The sequence below is a fragment of the Microtus oregoni genome, unplaced genomic scaffold (genome assembly GCF_018167655.1).
Source record: "Microtus oregoni isolate MIOR12 unplaced genomic scaffold, Mior012 000000F_ref0000247, whole genome shotgun sequence".
NCBI classification, from domain to species: Eukaryota; Metazoa; Chordata; class Mammalia; order Rodentia; family Cricetidae; genus Microtus; species Microtus oregoni.
Genome location: NW_024543059.1, coordinates 88,598,975 through 88,622,899, shown reverse-complemented (window position 1 = coordinate 88,622,899; position 23,925 = coordinate 88,598,975). Strand labels below are relative to the sequence as shown.

Sequence of the window (23,925 nt, the reverse complement as noted above, 5' to 3'; positions counted from 1 at the left end):
CAAGGAACTAACTGGGGACCTCAGCTTGGGCACCTGGGAGCCCCTCTAGGGTCAGGTCTCTTGCCAACCCTAAAGTGGTTCCCTTAATGGCCAAAAGACACTTAAGGTCATGCTCACCTTCCTTAGCAATCAGGGAAATGCAAATCAAAACAACTTTGAGATATCATCTTACACCTGTCAGAATGGCTAAAGTCAAAAACACCAACGATAACCTTTGCTGGAGACGTTGTGGAGGAAGGGGTACCCTCATCCATTGCTGGTGGGAATGCAATCTTGTGCAACCACTATGGAAGTCAGTGTTTCGGTTTCTTAGGAAATTCGGGATCAACCTACCCCTGGACCCAGCAATACCACTCTTGGGAATATACCCAAGAGATGCCCTATCATATGACAAAAGCATTTGTTCAACTATGTTCATAGCAGTATTATTTGTAATAGCCAGAACCTGGAAACAACCTAGATGCCCTTCAATGGAAGAATGGATGAAGAAAGTATGGAATATCTACACATTAGAGTACTACTCAGCGGTAAAAAACAATGACTTCTCGAATTTTGCATGCAAATGGATGGAAATAGAAAACACTATCCTGAGTGAGGTATCCCAGACCCAAAAAGATGAACATGGGATGTACTCACTCATAATTGGTTTCTAGCCATAAATAAGGGTCACGGAGTCTACAATAGGTGAATCTCAAGAAGCTAAGAAAGAAGGGGAACCCAAGGTAAAACATATAGTTATCCTCTTGGCTAAGGGAAGTAGACAAAATTTCCGGGGAGAAAATTGGGATCTTGGGGTGGGGTGGGTTGGGGGTAAGGGGAGATGGGAAGAGAAAAGTTAGAAGGGAAGGAGGTCGGGCCTTGGGAAAGCAGGAGGATTGGGATAAAGGAAGGTTGGACAGGGGAGCACGGAACAGCCTATACTTTCTATGTGGTCACCCTGCCTATACTTTCTGCCTGGCCACTGGACAATCAGCATTTTATTAAACAAGTAAAAGAGACAAACATTACAGAGTAAAACCATTGTCCCACAGCATTTATTACCATTTGTTTCTGTGCATGGTCTGTGTCTCCTCTCAGACATAACAGTGCCTCTAGAATATAATACAAGTCATATATATGACTTAACATTTATAATTGTCAGTTAAAATGAAGCAAAAATATAAGAGTTAATAGTAATAAAATAGTTTTATTTTACCTAATACATCAGGATATGTTCTTTGAAGATTTAAGCAATATGAAATTATTTTTCCCTTCTGTTTGTATACTGAATCTGAAAAGCAAAGTCCGTTTTTCACTAGTCATGAATTCTCTTTAGACTAACAACATTTCACAGCCAATAGCCAATCATTGATTGTGTCTCATATTGGAAAGCACAACTTTAGTGTTCTAGTGTAATAAATAGAACATTGTAATAAAAAGAACACTGAATTACAATTAGACCTATTAAAATGCTTAATCTAATGTTTATTATATGGGTGTGACTGCTTTCCTCACTTTCTTTGATCCATAGTTTTTATGTGTATGGAGTTTTTTAAGGATTAGAACTTAGTGATTAAAAAATTTCTGATTTAGTGTTTATTTATTTAAAAACAAGGGCATTACTCAATTCAACATCTTGGCCAATATCTGGAACTTGGAACTGAAGGATTTGTCACAGTCATTTATTGAGCACAGAACACATTACCACTCTTATGGCATTGTCTGGTCCTCATAGAGTCTCAGTGGTTCTCTTCCTGGTCTGAATTGTGTCACCTGGCCTAATTCAATGGCCTCGTCTAATTTCAGTTTCCCTTTCATAGAATCTCTAATGCCATTGACATTTCTGTTGTTTTTAAATATTTCCCCAATATTCTAAATTCTGTTCATCTGTAAGCATTACTTTGCCATGATCTCTTTTTCTCTGATATTCAAAGCATCCTCTGCTAATCTTCATTCAAACTACAAGGTCACATTCTTAGGAGTAGTCTCCAAACACAAGACATCCATGTTAAACTCACTATATTATCAATTTTCTCATGATCTTCATCTATATTATGCTATTAACACCATTATTGCTTTAGTAATATTTATGCTGTTTTCTTTTTATACTAAAAGGAACTTCTAGAATAGGAACCTGCTTTGTTCATCATTATAGTCCTCACATACTCTTTCTTTGACAAAAGGAGTACACTAACTCATTACTGGCTAAATGTAAGGGTGGGTTGTTTCTTAACCTATACTATATTTCTTTCATAGGTATAGAGGTACATTGTGAAAAGCAATGAATTTTTATTTTTTATTAAGCAATGTTTCAGGAATACTGCTCTGACCACTGATTGATCCTATGGATTGATGAAGGGGAAATGCATATATGTACGTTCCAGAGGCATTTAAGTTTAGTGTCATTCCTTATATAAATTTTACTAATTTATTTGTTTTGAGGACTTTTTATATATACTCTTCTGAACTGCCAGATATCCTAATTTATCTTTCACTTTAGTAATAAAATAGCAGGTACATTCCATTATGTTTTTCAGTTTCTTAAAATTGAAAGACATTATTAAAATGAAAAAAATCTTAATGGGAGCCAAAAGCCAAATTGATGATCCTATGACTATTTGTAATGGACAATGCAAAGATTTATATATGGAAAGTTCTAGATATATTTGATTTCAGTTGTGATGTACTATTGGAGGACATAAACAAGATGTAATGCCAATCAAATAATATTTGCCCTTAAAAATACTAAGTTTATTCTCCATGGGAGTTTCTAAGGATTCTTCATCTGCTCACAGCATTGCTGCTAATCTCTTTCAGAATATAGCTTGTACTCTAAATATTTATTCATGAACATTTACTTTGCAAATTTTCCCTCTTTCAGCATATAAAGAGGTGGTAGAGAGAACACTGACAACTTCAAAGCAAAATGAAGTTCTTCCTATTGCTTTCCCTTATTGGGTTCTGCTGGGCTCAGTATAACCCACACACTCAATCGGGAGGGACTTCTATTGTCCACCTGTTTGAGTGGCGCTGGGTTGATGTAGCCAAGGAATGTGAGAGATACACCGCCTCTGAGAACCACACTGCACTACCGGAAGGAGGCTTTCCTTGTAAGCAAAGAACTCAAAAGTTTTGAATTAAAACTTAGTCTAGGTGATCCAGAGATTGGAAGGACTGTTTCAGTATAGCACCGAAAGGAAAGCAGCCCACTGTGTACACAGTAAAGCAGTGGAAACGCGGTTCGGTCGTGCACAGATTTGCAGATCGTATTTTTACCTGTGTGTGTGTCCAGCTCGCTGTAGTTGGGCTTCTTGGAGGCGTTGAAATGTTTCTTGACCAGGAAGGAGCGCGGCATGGTGGGGCGGGCGGGCGCGGGCGTTATACGGTCCAGGCGGCGGTCCTACAGCTTCGCAGCGGCTCAGGTGCGGCGGGGGACAGGCGGGCGCCTCTGAAGTCACCGGGCTCCCTGCCCGACTGAGCTCTTCTGGACTGGGAGGGGTTTTCTCCCTGGCTTTTTCTAGAAGCATCCAATCACAGCCGAGAGGTTCGGATTTCAGCTCCTCCTTGTGGGAAGGCTGTGAACAGAGGAAGAATCTGTTGTCAGACTAAATTATTCTGGTTCAAAATGGGCTGTTCAAGGCATTTCAGCGGAGGCCTAAAATATATTAAATGTTTTCAAAGAGAAAATTTCGGTTCTTGAACATTGCGGGAAGGCATTCCCACGAGCTGACCGTGGACGACTTGGCTTCCAGATGTGGGCCTTGCAGGGCGCGGCGTGGGCGGGTAGGAAGGGCCGTGCTCGGGACCGCGCAGCCTCTGGTGACCGGAGAGCCTATATTTGGAAGTAGCACTTGGAGGGGGTTTATTTGCACACGGGCCAACTATGGCCCTGATTTTTTGGAAGGCGCCCCGTAGCCGCTGTGGCTGGTCTGGCCAGCTCTAGGACCGCGCGCCTGGAAGTTAACTTGCTGGCTGCTGCGTTAGCCGCTTAAAAGGAATGCCTTGAGATTTCTGTCTGGTGCTCCCATGTGGGTCTCTGTCTCTGTCTCTGTCTCCTTTCATCGCCTGATGAAGGTTAATATTCATGAGCATGCCTATGTGTTTGTCTTTGGATTCACCTTCTTATTTAGCTTCTCTAGGAACATGAATTATAAGCTCAATGTCCTTTATTTATGGCTAGAAACCAAATATGAGTGAGTACATCCCATGATCCTACTGCACCATACTGGCTTTGGGGGAGCCTAGGCAGTTTGGATGCTCACCTTAAGAGACCTGGATAGAGGTGGACGGTCCTTGGGCTTCCCACAGGTCAGGGAACCCTGATTGCTCTTCGAGCAGATGAGGGAGGGGGACTTGATCAGGGGAGGGGGAGGGAAATGGGAAGCGGTTGCGGGGAGGAAGCAGAAATCCTTAATAAATAAATAAATAAATAAAAAGAAAAGAAAAAAAAAAGAAAGGAATGCCTTGCAGTCTGTCCCAGGAACTGGAAGAGTACAAAGATAAAAGGGAAGCTTGGGCAGACTCCGACAATAGGCAGACTCTGGAAGAATCATGGAACGTTCTCAAGACGACATGAAGACTTACTTCCTTTGTAGCATGTAGAGTTTTAGTGAAAGAAAAACTTCATTTGTGAATCTTTACAGACAATTAATTCTTAATAGTATTTGCTTTAATTTAGTGGTATTTTCTTTGGTAGGGGTTTTTAACACTCCGCCCAACCCCTGCTCCCTCACCACACAACTTTCCTGATTTGCATTAAAAGATGGCAAAGGGTTCTTTTGCAAGCTACTTGACTGGCAGCTAGACAGTCCAGTAGCCAGCCAATCCCTTGCATTTGCATATAAGAATAGGTCTAAAACTGCTCCGAAGTGACTCTTTTTAAAACTGCAGTTTTCGCCATACGCGTAGGCAATTCTGTTTTATTTCAGTATTATCCCAACAAAATCCGAGAAACAAATCCCCCAGAAGACAACTGACTTCTTTTTAAAAGGTGCTGGAAGAGAACAGCGGAAAGAGAATCCCACCGTCGGTGTTGAGACTTGTAAGAGAAAAGCGCATTGTCAGGTGGCACAACTTCTTAATCTGGGATGAGAAAACAGGAGTGTGTGGGCGGGGTGGGGGGAGGGGAACCCACAGACTTCCTGGGTTGATTTCAATGATTCCTGTCCCTTCTTCCAACAGTCACTGATTTAAACGTCAAGCACAGAAAGGAGTTTATATGAATCCTTATATTAAAGGAACTGAACCTTCAGGGGACAGGAAAACACGAGAATCCATTAGATAGCTCCCTAGGTTACCATAAGTGCGGACAAGAGCTGGAATCTGAGCTTACCTAGTGGGTTTGTTCCTATTCAGGCACCTGTTTTATAGAGAAGAATTCTTCTTCCCCGTGCCACCTAATTTGCTGCAAAACGCACCGATTGTTAGAGATCTAATATCGTTAAGACAACACAAAGCCACAGGGCAACTGGGAATGTCAAAGGATGTTTAAGTATTTGTTTACTAATAATTATCACACACAAGACAACCTGTAAAATTAGTTCTTACTATCTATTTAAAAATTTGGTAGTTATTCATTGTGGCTGGAAAAACAAAAGCAAAAAGAACACTTGAATTTGAACCACAAATGCATAAACCAGCCGAGTTTTGTGCCTAGGGGCCCCGGGCTGGGGGCTAAGTTAAGAGACTACAACCAAAATTCATGTATTCTCTTCTGCAAGGAGCCTGTATGCTGGCTCCAGACTGCTCGGAAGGCTAGCCACAACATAGAGCCAGGTTTGCTCTAAACGCCTGAGGTCTGTTCCACCTGACAGCAGGGGAGAGTCCACAGGCTGCTGACATAAATCACATTAAACAGGTACTCTGCTCGGGCACAGCAGAGGACAATTGGTGCTAACCTGATGTGGCAAAAATTCAAGAATGGAAGTCCAGCACACCCGAGGCCAGCTGAAGGACTCTGCTAGTGCAGGACAGGTTTTCTCCCTGCAAGCACCAGGCTTTTTATGGGTGAGGGTGCTGACTTTTTTGCTTTGCTTAGACAGCAACACTGTATTTTAAATGTTTCATTCTGAATTCAAATAAAGAGAGAGAGAGAGAGAGAGAGAGAGAGAGAGAGAGAGAGAGAGATGGCTTACAAGTAGCCTTTCCTAATGCAGGGAATTAGTTAGTCCTAGGCAGGAGAGAAACTGGTGTTCCTTAAGTAGGCAGCTTAGAGAAGCGACTTAGAGAGAGATACTTCTTGTAGAGAACCCCAGCCAAATGAAGCTAGAGCTACCCCGTAAGTTAAATTAACTTAGGCTGTAAAATGTCATCTAAGGAAGGGAAGAGTACACAAACCCCCATGTGCTTCTGTAGTGGACCTCATCACCCCTCTGCAGGCTTAAGTGCACTGGGAGGTAATCTTGACCTGTTTTCCAGGGAACTCATTCCTGGGTCCAATGGAACTCTAGAAAGTTCATGCCATCTCTTCACGTTCTTGCATTTCCTCTACTCTCCAACAAGCTGACCAGGATGGCTTGAATCTTTCCCACGAGGCTGCCTGGATTCTTGGGGTGAAGTAATAAGGGCGGCGGCGGGGCTGCGTCCCCAACACCCCAGCCGCCTGCCCGGCTAGCTTATGCCCCAAAATAATTACATGGACACTGTATTCTTTTAAACACTGCTTGGCCCATTCTCTTCTAGGCTAATTCTCACATATTAATTTAGCCCATTTCTAATCATCTGTGTGTAGCACCCCAAGGTGCGCTTACCGGGGAGATTCTAGCCTAGTCCATCCTGGGTCAGAGCTTCATCGCTTGTGTCTGCCAGGGAACAGGGCATGGCGTCGCTGCTGAGGCGTCTGCTCCGGAGAGCAGAGCTGTGGAGTCTCTGACCTCACTTCCTCTTCCTCCCAGCATTTTGATCTGTTTACTCCACCTACCTATGTCCTAACCAATAAAATGGGCCAGGGCAGTTCCTTTATTAGCCAATGACCTTCCTCCATCATTTCCCCTTTTTCGGTTTAAACAAAAAAAAAAAAAAGGCTTTAACATTAACATAGCAAAATTATATAAAACAAAACAGTTATCAAGTAAAAGTTACAATAATCTTTATCATAACTAAGGAAAACTATAACTATAACTAACTATTCTTAACTCCATCAAAGATTCCAGAAAGATACAATATTACCTAAGTAAACAAGAACTAAGAAACTTCAAACTCTAGAAATGACAAAGACGTCTCGCTGCCTGGACAGTCACCCAAAGTTCTTTTGTACCGTTGGGGCATCCATCTTCAGCCTTCAGGCCCATGGTATCCAGCAGACATTTGCATAAAGCAGGAAAATTCAAAGTCAGTTCAGTCACTATCTGTTGTGTCCTGCAGAATGTCTCACAGACTCTTTCAAAATGAATCAGGAACCCCGAAAGATCATCTCACCTAAGGCAAGTTCAGTAGTCCTCTCTCTGCGGGTTCTCTGCGTCCAGTTTATGCAATAGTCCAGGCAAGAGCAGTTTCTTGCCCAAATGGCTATCAATCTCCATAACGAGCCTCTTCGATGCCCATCATCCTCTTGAAGTACATTGGTGCTGCCATGAGCAGAGTGTCTCATTGTCATGAAAATTCCTAAGTTATTAAAACATTTAAAATGCCATATTCTATAATCTTTGAAAAATATGAATAATGCCTATTTAAAATATATCTCTATATACCTAGAAAATCTAACTAACATGACTACAAGCTTTACTATTATCAATGATTATCCATTAACAACCTATATTTCCTAATTATACAGTACATATTAATAATGAACTACACAATCACAACACCTTAATCAATATCAGAAATACATATACATATAACAGAATTGACCGTAAATCGCTATCAATAAAGCAAAATCTATACTAAAGCAAATTATTCATACCTATATCATATCCCCCTTTAAATGTAAAAGAACATTTATAAACATGTTTTGGGAATATGGGCGCAGTTATTTCTCTCCAAACTGCTTCCTGCTGAATGGGGGCGTCGTTAATTAGGTCTTTCATGGTATAACCTGTGTGTTAGTTTCATCTCAGTTGGCAGTTGAGCAAAGCAATTTTCTGAAGATGTTCACAACAATCCTTCAGGAGGGCGTGGTCCATCATACCAAATCGGAGTAGAAGAAATGAACAACGTCTCATTCTCTGTGAAAACAAAATAAGAAACTCCTTTCCAAAGTATCATATCCTTAGATCCAAATTCATAATATCTATGTTGGATTATTTCAGCAGTATTTATAAATAAATATCTTTTAGCATCTGTTTCTCTTTCCTCAGCATTTAAACAATTCAAAGAGAGCATAATAGCATACAGTATCAAAATTCTCTGTGTATTTTCCATCTTTGTGCAGCTGTGTTTTAACCTCTATTTTGTTTATTTTTACTTTTAACTCTTTGCTTTTTGAGACAGGTTCTCTGTATCTTTGACCTGAAGTAACTCTGTAGACCAGGCTGTCTTTGAACTCTCAGAGATCCGCCTGTCTCTGCCTCCCAGGCATTCGGGATTAAAGGTGTACACTACTACACCTTGAACTCACAGAGATCTGTTTGTCTCTGCCTTCTAGGCACTGGGATTAAAGGCGTGTGCTACCACACACAACAACTCTCTTCCTTTTTTTTTTTGTTTTTTACTTTAAGAATTTTGACTTTTAGTCTGCATATATTTTTAACACGCTGTAAATCATTTAGAAATTTTCTGTCTTTGAATCTCTCTTTACTGTATATCTCTCTTTTTCTGACCACACGAGTCTTTAATTTACCAAGCAATATCAGTAGGATTAAAGGTGTGGCTTTGCCAGCTGGATCCAGCCCATTCCTTAGCTTTCCAGCCTCATGGCTGAGGTACTGGCTGTAGCCAGCAAGCGAGCTTCAGCAGCCTGTGCTTGCAAACCGCACAAACCGCCTGCATAAAAGAGTCAGAGTTTGTTCTGGCAGGACAGCCCAGAAAGCTGGCATTTTTAAACGGCGCAACTTTTTTCCTGCTGCGGCTGAAAACCGAAAAGCATGTGTTCAGCTTTTCGTCAACACCATTTAAGTGTTTCGGGGCAGGACCTCTTAATGAGCTGCAGGCTTTGCAGCTAAAGCTGAGTCAGGAAGCCTCTCTTAGATGAGGCGCTTGCTTGCCTCTAGCAAGCAGAGTAGAAACGAGAAATTGCTGCTACCAAGAAACCAGAAACAATGCTTTCATTTTGTTCTAGAATTACTTCCCAAGCTGTCTCAGGCTTTATGTGGAAGCAGTTGTCCACGTGGGCGCCATATGAAGTAATAAGGGCGGCGGCGGGGCTGCGTCCCCAACACCCCAGCCGCCTGCCCGGCTAGCTTATGCCCCAAAATAATTACACGGACACTGTATTCTTTTAAACACTGCTTGGCCCATTCTCTTCTAGGCTAATTCTCACATATTAATTTAGCCCATTTCTAATCATCTGTATGTAGCACCCCAAGGTGCGCTTACCGGGGAGATTCTAGCCTATATCCATCCTGGGTCGGAGCTTCATCCTGGGAGAGGGGCATGGCGTCTCTGCTGAGGCGTCTGCTCCGGAGAGCAGAGCTGTGGAGTCTCTGACCTCACTTCCTCTTCCTCCCAGCATTTTGATCTGTTTACTCCACCTACCTATGTCCTAACCAATAAAATGGGCCAGGGCTGTTCCTTTATTAGCCAATGACCTTCCTCCATCATTGGGGTCTTTCTTTATCTTGGCTGTAATTTTTTTCCAGGAAAAGCACAGTCCTGTTCTCCCAACAGAGAAATGCTTTGGTTGGAATAGCTGCTACTCACTTTGTGCACTCTTAGGTCTCCACACAGGAAGCAGAGTGGAGGCTGCCAGCTATATTTAGGAAATGAAGTATGTCTGTTGCCAGATGATATTTCCAGGTCTTAAAGAAATGGGACATCACATGTAGTGTTGTGCTTGTCCGAAAAATTAACCATAATTTGGAACTACAGCCTGTGGTTGGACCATTAATACCTGTGAACGGTGTGAAGTGATGAAAAGCCATTGGTTTGCCTACAGTATCTGGAAATTATTATAAAATATTATTGATTTAAATAACTGCTAGATAGGATCAAAATTTTGTCTTGTTAACTGAATCTTCATTGACAGTGGTGTGATATCTTTTGTTTATATATATTTATATCTTTATGTGAATTTGGACATATATTTTCATTCCTGATTTATCATTTGATAAAGTAAACTATCTCCAGAAATGGCATTTCCTTCTAGTATCTGGAATTCTCTATGTGAAACCATGTTTATTACACATGCCTAATTAACTTTAGAATTAACTGGAGATAATAGTCTCTAGCATAAAAAGCAAATTTGTCAGAACAATAGGATTTTGCTTATATACTTTGAACTCCATACTGAAGACTCTCTTTGGGATATAAAAGAAATTTCATAACCAGGGAGGACAGCCTGACATCATTTTCAGTGATATTATTTCCCATTCCAATTTCAATAGACACACACACACGTCTAACTTTACTGGTGAAATTTACACACACACACACACACACACACACAGAGAGAGAGAGAGAGAGAGAGAGATACAAATATATCATGTTAATGAAGCCAGTAAAGTTAGATGTGTGTGTGTGTGTGTGTGTTTGTGTGTGTGTGTGTGTGTGTGTGTGTGTGTGTGTGTGTGTGTGTGGCTGTCCTCCCTGGTCAGGAATTTCCATCGTTTCTTGTCTTTTCATAAGGAACCATTCACTAGACCCATAGCTACTAACACTCTGTCTTTCTTTATAAACACCTGCAGATGTGGTCAGTACTGTTCAAGATCCCTTAAATGGGGGTATTCTTTCTCTTGAAGAACATTTTAATAAGCTGCTTTCTGCAATCCAACTGTATTCGGTGTCTTTTTCCTCTTAGAGGTTGATGGTTTCCTTTCCTGCTGGGCAGACTCAATGTGCACAGTGCTTCACCCCATGCTCATCTCCTCGGTGCTTGGTTTGCACTTCTTGTAGAGCAGTGATGATGCTATTGGTTGAGCAAGAAAGAGTAGAAAATTGTACACCTGCCTGAATTTTATACAAGGGCTTGGAGATACATGGTTGTAAAGAGACACCTAGTGGTCAGCTTTAGAAGTCATAGAACGTTCTCTTCTTTTCTGTAACTTCTTGACAATGTCTGCCACCTACGGGAAAATAGGTTGACATACTATAACTGTACATTAGCATTCTGATTTTGTTTTGTAATCACTACAATTTCAAATGAACATTACTTGTTTTAAATTTATCAGAATATTTCTATTTTTTAAATGCATCATGTGACATTACACAGCAAATTACTGTTTCTTTATAAGTGAACATAATTTCAGCATAATCAGGCACAAGGAATATTTTTGTTTTGTTTTTGAACCAGGGTCCCACTATATACTCATGGCTGACTTAAAACCCAATATGTAAACTTCTGCCCACCTCTGCTTCCCAAGAACTGGGATTAAAGGCATGTACCAACCACAGATAGCTATAAGAATGAATGAGACAAAAATAGCCTAATAAACAATTCTTCTGTAAGAATAATAAGTGCTGATAGCAACTGATCCCTCTCTATGTCCCCAGATGATTAGCGTGAGCTAACCATGATGCCATAAATTTTTCATGCATTATTTCAGTAATTATCCCTCAAATTGCTAATACCATAAGATATTATCTTTGTCTTTAGAAGAAATGAAGCTACAAATTTTCTATCAGATCTCATTGTATTAAATAACAAGCTTTGTTTAAATTTGATTCATCCCTTGAAATTTTCGTTTAATGTGTCTTCATCATATCCATCCCCCATTCCCTCCCTCATCTCAACCACAACACATATCATCTCCTCAATTTCACTTCCTTTTTATTTTATTTTTTTAATAATACACTGAGTTTAATTACTTTTTTTAAAATTTTTTTTCAATTACATTTGTGCATCCACTGACCACATGCCCCAAGAAAAGTGACCTCTCTGCATCTAGTAACTATTAGCTGCCAATAACTCCCTTCAATGCTAAGGAGTTTAACTGGCTTGATCTTGTGGAGGTTTCACGCAGGTAACCACAGCTGCTTTGAATTCATGTATGAAGCAACAATGTGACGTCCAGAGGACTTCATTTTGCAGCAGCACTCCTCTCTGTCTTACAGCTCTTACATTCTTTCTGCCTCCTCTTCCTCAGTGTTTTCTGAGCCTTGGGAAGAGGTTGATACAGACACTTATGGATGTTTGTTCTCAGCTGTTTCCTCTCAGTATTTTGACCAGTTATGGGTCTCTGCACTAAACACTGCCTGCAGCAACTAGAAGCTTCTCTGATAAAAGTTAAAAGTGGCATAAATCTATGGTTGTAAACATTAAATATTCAGAAGGGAGTTTACAACATGCCAAATTATCAACATAACATCAATAGGTCTTCCCCTAATACCTATGACTTTTGTAGCTTCTGTACCTGACATAAATCCCCTCCTGTGGAACAGGACTGAATTCTAGCCAAGAGAGTGCTTGGTCATCCTGATAAACAGTCTTGTCACCATTACATCAATGGGTACAGTTTAGCTGGTAGGTTTTATTGTAGCCTTCAGGGTAAAAGACATTGGGGTTTTGGTTTTTTTTTTTTTTTTTTTTTTTTTTTTTTTTTGGTCTTCTCTCCAGATTCGCTCTTTTGGTAGACTCTGTGCAGTCACAGCTTGTGATTTAGAGTTCCTCTCTTTTGGTCCACTCAGCAGGACACTCTCCTGCTGGCTAGCTAGATAAGTTAAGGCAGGTGGGGGTGGGGCTGGGGCTTTTCCCCACTATGGAGTCCTAGAGAGTGGAGTGTCCTGCCAGGGGCTGGTCACTCACCTCTTTGTCCTTTCTGTATTGTATCAAGCTGTGTTTCAGAGTTCCACCAAGGTTTCAGGAGCATAGGTGAGTTTGGGGCAGGATGGGGCTAGTAGCTTTCAGGGTCTGGTGGATGGATGTGGGAGTGTCATATATCAATCTGTTGATTTCATTGGTTAAACAATAAAGAAACTGCTTGGTCCTGATAGGTTAAAACATAGGTGGGAGGAGTAAACAGAACAGAATGCTGGGAGGAAGAGGAAGTGAGCTCAGAGAGACGCCACGCTCCCTTCTTTCTCTCTGAGGCAGACACGATTCAGCTCCTACCCGGGATGGACATAGGCTAGAATCTTCCTGGTAAGCGCACCTTGGGGTGCTACACAGATGATTAGAAATGGGCTAAATTAATAAGTGAGAATTAGCCTAGAAGAGGCTAATTAGAAATGGGCCAAGCAATGTTTAAATGAATACAGTTTGTGTGTTGTTATTTCGGACATAAGCTAGCCATGTGGGCAGCTGGGGTGCTGGGGACGCAGCCCCGCCGCTCCTATTACTACAGTGGATGGGGGTCCAAATTGGGGCAGCCTACCTGTAGGTCAGGATGATTTTTTCTAGTTCATCTATTTATGTGAAAATTTTATGATTTCAATATTTTAGTGGATAATGGAATCATTTTATAAATGTATCCCATTTGTGAGCATAAATTTGTTGTAGGATGTTTCTAATTTCTGGTGATTATGAATAGAACAGGAATAAACATTACTGAGCAAGTGTCTCTGTGGTAGGATGAAGGATACTTTGGGTATATGCCCAAAAGTGGCATAACTGGATCTTAAAATAGAGTGAATCCCAGCTGTCTAAGCACCTGTCACCTTGATTTTCATCGAGATTGTACAGATTTGCAGTTCCACCAGCAAATGAGTGTTCACCTACTCTAAATCCTTCTTAGCATGAGCTATCTTTTGTTTTATTGTTCTGGATCATTTCAAAGTACTTTTTTTTGTTTTTTTTTTGTTTTTGTTTTTGTTTTGTTTTTTTCGAGACAGGGTTTCTCTGTGGCTTTGGAGCCTGTCCTGGCACTAGCTCTTGTAGACCAGGCTGGTCTCGAACTCACAGAGATCCGCCTGCCTCTGCCTCCTGAGTGCTGGGATTAAAGGAGTGCGCCACCACCGCCCGGCATTTCAAAGTACTTTTGATTTCCATTTCCCTAATGGCTAAGGATTTTGAATGTTTCTTAGTTTCGCAGTCATTTGAAGTTCCTTTTTTTTTTTTGACAATTCTGTTTAGAACTGTACTCCATTTCTAATTTTACCATTTGTTTTCTCAAATCCCAGGAATTTTTCAATTCTTTGGACATTTTGGATATTAGTCTTCTATTCTATTGAACATGGGATTGATATAAATCTTTTCTATAGACTTCCACTTCTTTCAAATGATGATGTCCTTTATCATGCAAATGGTTTTCAGTTTCATGAGGTCCCATTTATTGTTGACCATAATGCCTGTATTATCAGTGTTATAGTCAGTTCTTTTTCCTATTCCAATGTGTTCAAGACTATTCCCCACTTTGTTGCCTACTAGTTTCAGTGTATCTTGTTTAATGATGAGGGTTTTGATCCACTTTGAGGTTTGTGACAGTGGTAAATATAAAACTATTTGTGTTATTCTGCATGTATCCATGTAATTTGACCAACACCACTTGTTGAAGATGTTGTATGTTCTCCAGTGTTTGTTTCTGGATTCTCTCTCAATATCAGATGTCCACGGGTGCATGGACTTATTTAAGGACTTTCAATTCTATTCTATTGATCAGTGTGTCTGTTTTGTGCCAATACCATGCTGTTTACATTACTACAGCTCTGTAGTACAACTTGGACTCAGTGATGGCAACACCTCCAGAAATTCTTTTATTTAATGTCCAAACTTGTTTTAGCTGTACATTTTTATGTGTGCCAGTTTCTGGAAGAAGCTGAAAATCGTCCTTTCTATTTCTGTGAAGAATTGTGTTGCAAATTTAATGGGATCGCACTGAATCTGTAGACTGGTTTTTGTACGATGACCTTTTTTCTTTTATTAAATTAATTCTACCAATCCATGAGTGTGGTATATCGTCCCGTCTTTTGATTTTTTTTCAATTTTTTCTTCAATGTCTTAAAAGTTTTATCAAACAAATCTTTCATTTACTTGGTTAGAGTTACCCAAAGATATTTATATCTCATGTACATATTTATCAGTTTGCATATACTAAATGAATCCTGAATCTATGGATTGTAATGAACTTGGGTTTCTTTATTGTATTCCTTTTAAATTTTGAACACATTTTAATCACCTCTTGGTCCTCTCTGTATTATAACAAGCTGTGTTTCATAGTTCCACAAAGTTGCAGGAGGATAGGCAAGTTAATTACAAGTTTGTAATTACAAACTATGATTACATCACTTCTTGTATGTGATTCACAAAGAATTTGTTGAGAATTTTTGCTTCTATGTTTATGAGGCAAATTATTCTATTTTTCTTTTTATTTCATGTACATTAGGGGAAAACATCTTTTTAAAATGAGTTTAATTGTGTTGCTTCCCTTCTCTAATTCCTGGGAGAATTTAATGAGCATTGGTGCTAGCTATTTCTTACATATTTGATGGAATTCAGGAGTGAATCCATTTAATCCTTAGGATGTTTTTAGGTGAGAAAATTTTATTGCACATTTTATTTTCTTTTCATGGAATTATTTGAGTTATAATTCTTTCTTCAGTTTTTATAAGTTACATGTATCTAGGGACTCATCCATTTTAAGTGATTTTTTTTGTTTTCTGGAATATATTGCAGTGAATACTAAAACCCTAGAGACAGATATTGGGGTTCAAGGTGAAGATCAGAAAAGCAACCAACTGCCAGAGAGCTCTTATCACTGCAAAATCTTCAGACTGAAAAGCGAGCAAGTCCTGTCTCATCCAGCCTTATATTCTCTCCAGTGTGGGTATTAAAGGCATGTACAACCACCACTCAGGCTCTATAGTTAAGTAGTGTGGTTTCTGGGATTAAGGGTGTATGCCTGATCTGTATGGCTAATAAGGGTGGCTAGCTTTGCTTTTTGATCTTCAGGTAATCTTTATTAAAACATAAATAAAAAATACATATGTATGGAAATGTAATAAATACATCACCAATACCTAGCCAATTTGCATTTGAAAAATTCAGAGAAAATGCCCCATTATCTATCCCATCTTCGTTAGTCCAAAGTCTTGTACCTAACTTAGTTTCTATCATAACTTGTGATATATCTCAACCTTAAACACTTTACACTTCTTTAGTGAATTTCTTTTCTGAGTCTTATAAGCAAGGCAAACTATAATATCCTACTCTTCAACTACCTCAGATACTCAAGACAGAAATAAAATTAGCTGAGTAAGAAGGAAGTGCAAGCAAGCAACTTCCAAAAATGTGAGAAATGACAGAAACAGCTGGCTGCCTGGACAGTCACCCAAAGTTCCTCTGCATTGTTCTGGCATCCATCTTCAGCCTATCTCCTAGAATATTTGACAGACTTTTTTGTGAAGAAGGATATACTGAAGAGATGTCCTACCTTGTCTTTTCAAAGTTCAGATGTCCTTTCTTTGTGTTCTGTTTGTTCAATTTGTATAGCATAGTATCAACAGACAAGGAAGAAATGCTTTCTTACCCAGTGGCTGTCTTTTGTCACAAAGAAAGTAAACTCCATATGGAGTTTCTTTGATGCCCATCTTCATCATCTCTGAAGTAGATTGGTTCTGCCAGGAGCAGACATGTCTCATTACCATAAAAAAAGAACCTATCATATTATAACATCTTAAATGCCACATTCTGTAGGTCTCAGAAGTGTTTGAAGCTGACCAATCTATTCAAATTATATTTCTGCTTGACCTTGAAAACATACCTAATATGATTGCAAGTTTAATTGCAGGAGGGGACTAGTTACTAAACTACATTTTCTTTTTATCCTAAAGAGTTGGTAATAATAACTTTTTTTTTGATTTTTCAGACAGGTTTTCTCCGTAGCTTTTTGGTTCCTGTCCTGGAACTAGCTGGAGCTAGACCACGCTGGCCTCGAACTCACAGAGATCTGCCTGCCTCAGTAATAATAACTTTTAATGACTATATACTTGCATTATGTTGTTAAATAAGCTGTATAGGTACAATACCTTTAACAAGATTAGAAAATGCATGTACAGTATGCTTTAACAAAATTAATTTCCAATTTGTATCAATATACAAAATTTGTATCTAATATATGAAATTCCAATTCAATGTAACATCCTTAAAACTAGTAGTTTCTTTCTAAAAGAGGATATAATAAACTACCATTTTATCATATCATATTTTTATCCTGTCTTTTTTCTTTTGGGGGTAGGTTCAATAATCTACCCTTTTATCCTATCATATCTGTATTCCTATTTTTTCTTTTCAAAACAAGAAACTTGAATCTAATTTATTTTGTTCAACTTTCTTCCTGGCCATAACCAATAACAACTTGTTACAAATCCCCCTAAAGTTTAACTAATATGCACAACCCATTGAATAACCAAAAACCATGCACCACAACTATTGATAATATGGACATCATGTTCTTAAATTTACTTCCTGCTATATGGAGGTGACATCTTATTTAGGAGATTCTGAAAAGAAAATTTTGGGTTAAATGTCAAGTTCTGGGAGAGGTACCTGTATCATTTGTTGTCCAGTACGGTCGCTGTATCATGGGAAAGTAAAGGGATTGTCATGTCCTGGCTAGAGTAGTCTGTGAGACTGAATCATCTCAACTAGCCACCTAAAAATTGTTCAGAGCAGTTTGTAGTCCAAAGCTGGTCTTTAGGTGGTGTTTTTCAGTTTAGTGGTATTATCATAGTCCTAGAAGAATTCTCATTTTGGGTACAAATCCTCCTTTTGGAGACTTCATTAGGAGTTGTTATGGTTTACTGCAGAAACATGATAGACACTCAAACCTGAAATCATGTACAGGAAAATAGTTAAACTATTTTTTTTGAACTAGTTAGTACTCTATATAACCATTATTATCATGACACAAAGTTTAAAAAGTATATATTAATCTTATAAATTTTAAGATTATAATTATACCTTAAGAAAAGCTATTAAAGAGTCAATATAGAAACCAAAAGATTGTGAGATTAGTGGCAGTAAGATGGTCCTTAAATGTTTGGTTTTTTTCTGTTCCATATTGAGGTGGCTTTTTTTTACATGGCACAGAGATTTTGGATTTTACATAAATGTGCATGATTGGGTTAGAGAAAGAGAGAGTCACACTCTAACCCCAAAGAAAACTATAATCTTTAAATGGACTGGAAGTACTAAATAATTATTTGCATTATATGTCTGTAGAAAATAGTGGAAACAAACATTTGGGAAGATGTATGAAATTTTATCTTATTGGAAATATGATATACCAATAGGCCAATTTACTCTTTTTTCCTTTGGCATTTTTTTTTGTTTTTGTTTTTCGAGACAGGGTTTCTCTGTGGTTTTGGAGCCTGTCCTGGAACTAGCTCTCGTAGACCAGGCTGGTCTCGAACTCACAGAGATCCACCTGCCTCTGCCTCCCGAGTGCTGGGATTAAAGGCATGCGCCACCACCGCCCGGCTTCCTTTGGCATTTTTTTTTCTGGATGATTTGTCTTTTTTATTAAGATGCCTCTTTTGTCCAATGGTCTTTGAATTCCTTAGCTAGATGCCTTTATTCTTCTAAAAACACAAAACAAAACCCTTCCCCTACCCTTATTTTAGGAAAGTTCACTTTGACAAGTTATTTATGGTGAAGTGAAAAACACTTGTTACTTTTATAGATAAGTTTAGATTAAATGGCTATGCTATTTATTAAACTATCATCTCTTTTATAAGAGGTCCCCCTGTTCAAATAGAATCTTTATCAATTCTAACAGTATCCATTGCTTTTCTTCTCTTGTGGAAACAAAAGCAAAATCCCTTCACAACATAACTCATGTCCTGGTTTCAATTCTGAGGTCAAAACATCGTTAAAGTATATTGGTTGACTTAATTCCATAGTTTTTTCTACTATCAAATGGTTCTACAGAGCTGTTGTTCCTTTCTCTTTTGCATTTAGAAAATTCAAAGTTAATAAAGCATTATACAATATATTTCTTTGGGCCTTTATTATCTCTTTCTATTTATTTAACATATCCTTTAGGGTTCAATTTGATCTTTCTATAACTGCCTTCCATGTAGGATTGTGTGATATAACTGTGGATATGCTTTCTATTATAATAAGCAAAAAACCTGTTTCATTTTTTATAGGCATATGCTGGAGCTTTGTCTGTCATTATTGTACAGGTATACCCATGAAGCCCATAACTTCTAGTAAATGTGTGTTTACTGAATCAGTCTTTTCCAAACTCAAAGCAGTTTTTGTCCATTGAAAACCTGAATAGGTATCAATGGTGTGTTGTACAGATTTTAGTTTTTCAAATTCTACAAAATGTAACACATCCATTTGTCTGATTTTATTCCTTTGAATACTCTTTGGGTTACTTTCTGCAGTTAGTGGTGTTTGCTTGTATAAAGAACAAGTAGCATTTTTCCTTATAGTTTCCTTGACTAGTTACCACGTGATGGAAAAGTCTTTATTTTTTAAAACCTTTGCTATTGGCATGATGTTTTAATGAAATTCTGAGTCTTTCAGCACATTTGTAATCAATAATTGACCGATTTTCCCATTACCTTGTGCTAGAGGATTTGGCAAACCTGTATGAGATTGGATGTCTGTTTTGTATAGGATGATTCCTATTCCTGGTTATATTATGTAACTGAATGATTAATAAAGTCAATTCTGTATCATCTGAAATAAATTCAGTGATTTCAATGTGCAAAACAACTCTTTCTGCATACTGTGAACTGGTAACCTTGGTGAGAGGTTTTTAAAATCCCCTAGTAGCATGAGACTAGCATATAATTCTGACTTTTGGACAAAATCATAAAAGCTTTGATCCACTTTATTTAAATTTTATGATTTGCAAGCTGCCTTTACTGATTTATTTCCATAAGTAAAGAATGCAGGGGCTCCAGTTATTGGTGTTTCCTTCACAACCTTGAGATGGATCCAGCTAGTTCTCTTTATAAGTTGAATTCTCTTGTTTTCAGGATAGTTGTGGGGACACAGAACTGGCTTAGAGTGTAGGCTCCTCCTGGGACAGATGAGATGAAGTTGGGAAATGGTTGCTTGGCAAACCAAGCATAGATGAAAGCAAGCTTTCTCTGCCCATTTCTCAAATGTTTTGTCAAAATCTGTACCCTGGATGAGGAAGTGGCCTTTGAATTCAGTTCTTCATGCTCTACCAGTTACAAAGAAGTGCCCATTTCTCAAATGTTTTGTTAAAATCTGTACCCTGGATGAGGAAGTGGCCTTTGAATTCAGTTCTTCATGCTCTACCAGTTACAAAGAAGTGCTTTGCTTCTGTATTCTTTTTCCCTTGTTTCTATGTACTTTTTTCATTTTTATTACTGTTATTAATTGAGGTATTTTTTCTTACAAGGTGAGACAAGAGTTTCTCATGATGATGTACATGAATAAAGGGGGTTTCAGAGTTGTGGTAATGTTTTTTATTCAGTATAAAAAGCCATACAAAATAAAGCTTGCTATGCAGTTGTTCACAATCTGTATCTCCTGTGTCCTGATTTGCACGATACCCTTACTCAGGGACCCCAACTCACTTGACATTGACAGATAGCTGCTGTTAATCTCTCTCAAAAAATTACTACAAGTTCTTTGCCAGGCTTCACTTTCTTCCCATAGTTTGTCAATTTCAATATTAGTGATTGGTACTACATTTTCTCTTTGTTCTATTACCATTAATTGGTAAAGCTTCAATTTTCTTTTTAGAATTAACTCAAAAACTTTTCCACACAAGTTTTAATTTTTTACATAATTTATGTAGTGAAAAGGATAAATTCTATTATAATATCTTCCCTCTGCATTAAAATTGCTGTAGGGAAATGTTAGGAGGAGAATGTGACCAGAAGGCACTTAAGATTTGGATTCACAGGATTCACATGTTCATTCTGTAATTTCTCTTCTATCAAAGCCAATTCTCTTTCAGTTTTAGCTGAGAGTTTCCTGGGACTATTTCAGTCCTTGCCACCATCTAAGGTTTTCTTTAAATTAATCAATTAATCAGGTTTTATCCCAAAAGTGGGCCATAGGAAATGGCTTTTAACAATAGTTGAAAGTCATTAAGAGTCTGCAATTGATTTCTCATAATTTGCACCTTCTGGGGTCTATTTTTTTGTATATCTATTTTATAGCCCAAATAATCCATATAATTTCCTCTTTATATTTTTTTAGGAGAAACTATAATCCCCAACAAGGCAAAACTTTCTTTATTTCTTCAAACATTGACATTCTTCAAATATTGACATTTAAATGAGATAATAAAATGTTATTCATATAGTGGTAAACTATAGATTGCCAAAATTGTTTGTGTATCATTTCCAATGGATGATGTACAAAACATAGGCACAGGTTAGGGCTATTTATCATTAACTGTGGGAGAATCTTCCATTGATATCTGTTAACAGGCTGAGAATTATTATAAGCAGACAACATGAAAGCAAATTTTTCTGTCTTTGTCTTATAAAACAATCTTTTAAATCAATAATAAGAGACAATCCTTTAGGCAATAGAGAAGGCAAAGGAATGCCAGACTGTAGAGAGCCCATTGACAAATTAGCTTATTAACAGCTCTTAGATCTGCTAACATTCACCATTTTCCAGACTTTTTTAATAACAAACACAGGAGAATTCCAAGGGCTGGTTGATTCTTGAATATGCTAAGCATTTAGCTGCTCCTTTATGAGGTGTTCTAAAGCCTGAAGCGTCTCTATTGTTTTTTTTTTTTTGACATTTGTTTTTTTTTATTATTATTGTTGTTTAGACAGGGTTTCTTTGTGTAGCATTGGCAGTCCTGGAACTCACTCTGTAGAGCAGGCTGGCCTCAAACTCACAAGATCCACCTGCCTCTGCCTCCTAAGTACCGGGATTAAAAGTGTGTGCCACCACCAGCCGGCAACATCTGGTCTATAATGAGCAACAAATTATTCACTAATTCTTTATATAAAGAAAACTTACATGTCACCATAAGTTAATGAAACTGTTACTGCTTTACATCTAAAAATATAACTAAAATTGTGACTAATTTTTCACAGTGTCCACATTTAGTCTTGCCAGTCAGTTATCAAACCACTGATTTCCATTAGGACTGTAAAACACATACCTAAGGACAATGACTCCCAGGTATTAGTTCTCTCTTTAGCCTCATTAACTCATTTCATCTTTCAATTGGCAGAGGAAGAGGTAACAACACATGAGCTGTTAGATATCAAGAGTTATGATATCCTGAGTTACAACTATCTGTCTTGCACAATCGGACCATTTCCTTTTCAAACAACAATCACAATTTAAAGAATGACATGGTTGAGAAATAGTTAGAAAGATATTTTCTAGGCAAAGCTGAAATCATTCTCCAGAGATGTTATGTCCACTTTTTACTGGAGTAGGATGTCCTTCTGTCTATGTGTTACTTTTACCATTTTACTGTAATTATGTCCACTGACATTACACAAAAATTAATCAATTGCTTTTACTATGTGACTACAAAATATGAATTCGACTGCCTCCATAAAGAATCAATAATTATTCTTATAACATTGAAATAATTAAAATCACTGGTAAAGTCAGTAACAATTGAGAATTTTTATATTTATGACTAATCTATTATAAACAAAAGCCAATCTGAAAAACACAATTCTAGCAAAAGTACCGTCATGTTAAGAATAGATATGGAAGTACAAGGACCTCAGAGGCTATGCTAGACCTAACAGAAGAAACACAAAATTGATTTTAAACTGTGGGTTTATACAAATAAATAAAACTCTTCCCATCTTGTACATATGCTTAAAATTTCTTACACAAATATAAAAATGCTCATTTCCTTTACAAACTTTCTAGAAAAAAGAATGAAAAGAATTTATTATCAGCTCCCAAGTTGTAGGCTTATCTTTTTCTACCCTTATCAATTTTCTGACATTTTAAACTTAAGGAGGAAAATCTTTTTGATAAATGAAGCAGGCCAGTTAGTCTCCCAATGAATGTCCTGAAGAACTCTGCGAGGCTACATATATCCCACGTTGCTTTTAGTTTCCCATCTCTTCTTTGCTTCAAACCCTCACGCCAGTTTCTTCTTCTTTCAAGCAGCCTGTGAGTTTTCAGCCTCCTTTTTGGCTTTAACAAACTTGTGGCAGGCAATTGCTTTGGCAATTTTTACAACAAGCTCTCGAGTAGCTAGCTGGTTGCTGAGCTCTTCAGCCTTCTCAACAGAAATATATTTCAGATAGATACAGATTCTTAAATCCTTCAAAGACTTTCAGTATATGACATTTAAAATGTTTAAGAACTTAGGATTTTTCATGACAATGAGACACATCTGCTCTTGGCAGCACCAATCAATGTCAAGAGGATAATGGGCATTGAAGAGGCTTCTTATGGAGATTGTTAGCCATTTGGGCAATATACTGGTCTTGCCTGAACTGCTTGTTGTTATGCTGTATGAACTGGACTTTCAGGACTCACAGAAAAGTAACTGCTGAAGTTGCCTAAAACATAATGAAACAGTTCTTCATATAAGAGTATACCAGGCATTCTACAAAACAGAGAAGAAAATGACTGACAAACTGCCAATATAGGTGTAACACTCTTTGAAATTTTCTGCTTCATGAAAATGTCTACCAGATACTATGGGCTTGTAGGCTAAAGATGGATGCTTCAATGATACAGAAGAAATTCAGGTGACTGTCTGAGCAGGGAGATGTCTCTGTCAATTCTAGAGATTTGGAAGTAACATGCAATGCACTTCCTGTTTACTTAGGTAAGATATTCTTCTGGAGTCTTTTATAAAGTTGAAGAATATATAGTTATAGTTTCCTTAGTCATAATAAAAGATAAAGTAGATATAAATATTGTAACTATAATTCTTGCTTGATAACTGTTTTGTTATATGTAATTTTACTGTGTTAAAGTTAAAACCTTCCTTTTTATTTGAACAGAAAAAGGGAAATGGTGTGGAGGTATTAGTG

At 38.0% G+C, this 23,925-nt stretch overlaps 1 protein-coding gene and 1 long non-coding RNA gene across 2 annotated transcripts in view; one reads left to right on the top strand and one right to left on the bottom strand.

Annotated features, from left to right (window-relative positions):
* Nucleotides 1-1,041: 1,041 nt before the first annotated feature.
* LOC121446169 lies at nt 1,042-3,714 on the bottom strand. The gene is made up of 3 exons (XR_005974045.1): nt 3,256-3,714; nt 1,196-1,270; nt 1,042-1,091 (listed from the first exon to the last, which is right to left on the bottom strand). It is a non-coding gene; the product is annotated as an uncharacterized LOC121446169 (long non-coding RNA).
* Nucleotides 2,906-23,925, top strand: part of LOC121446051 (alpha-amylase 1-like) — a 151,629-nt gene continuing 130,609 nt past the window's right edge. Inside the window, exon 1 of the mRNA XM_041648434.1 lies at nt 2,906-3,089. Within this exon, the coding sequence (XP_041504368.1) occupies nt 2,906-3,089 (184 nt within the window). The remainder of the gene's footprint in view (nt 3,090-23,925) is intronic.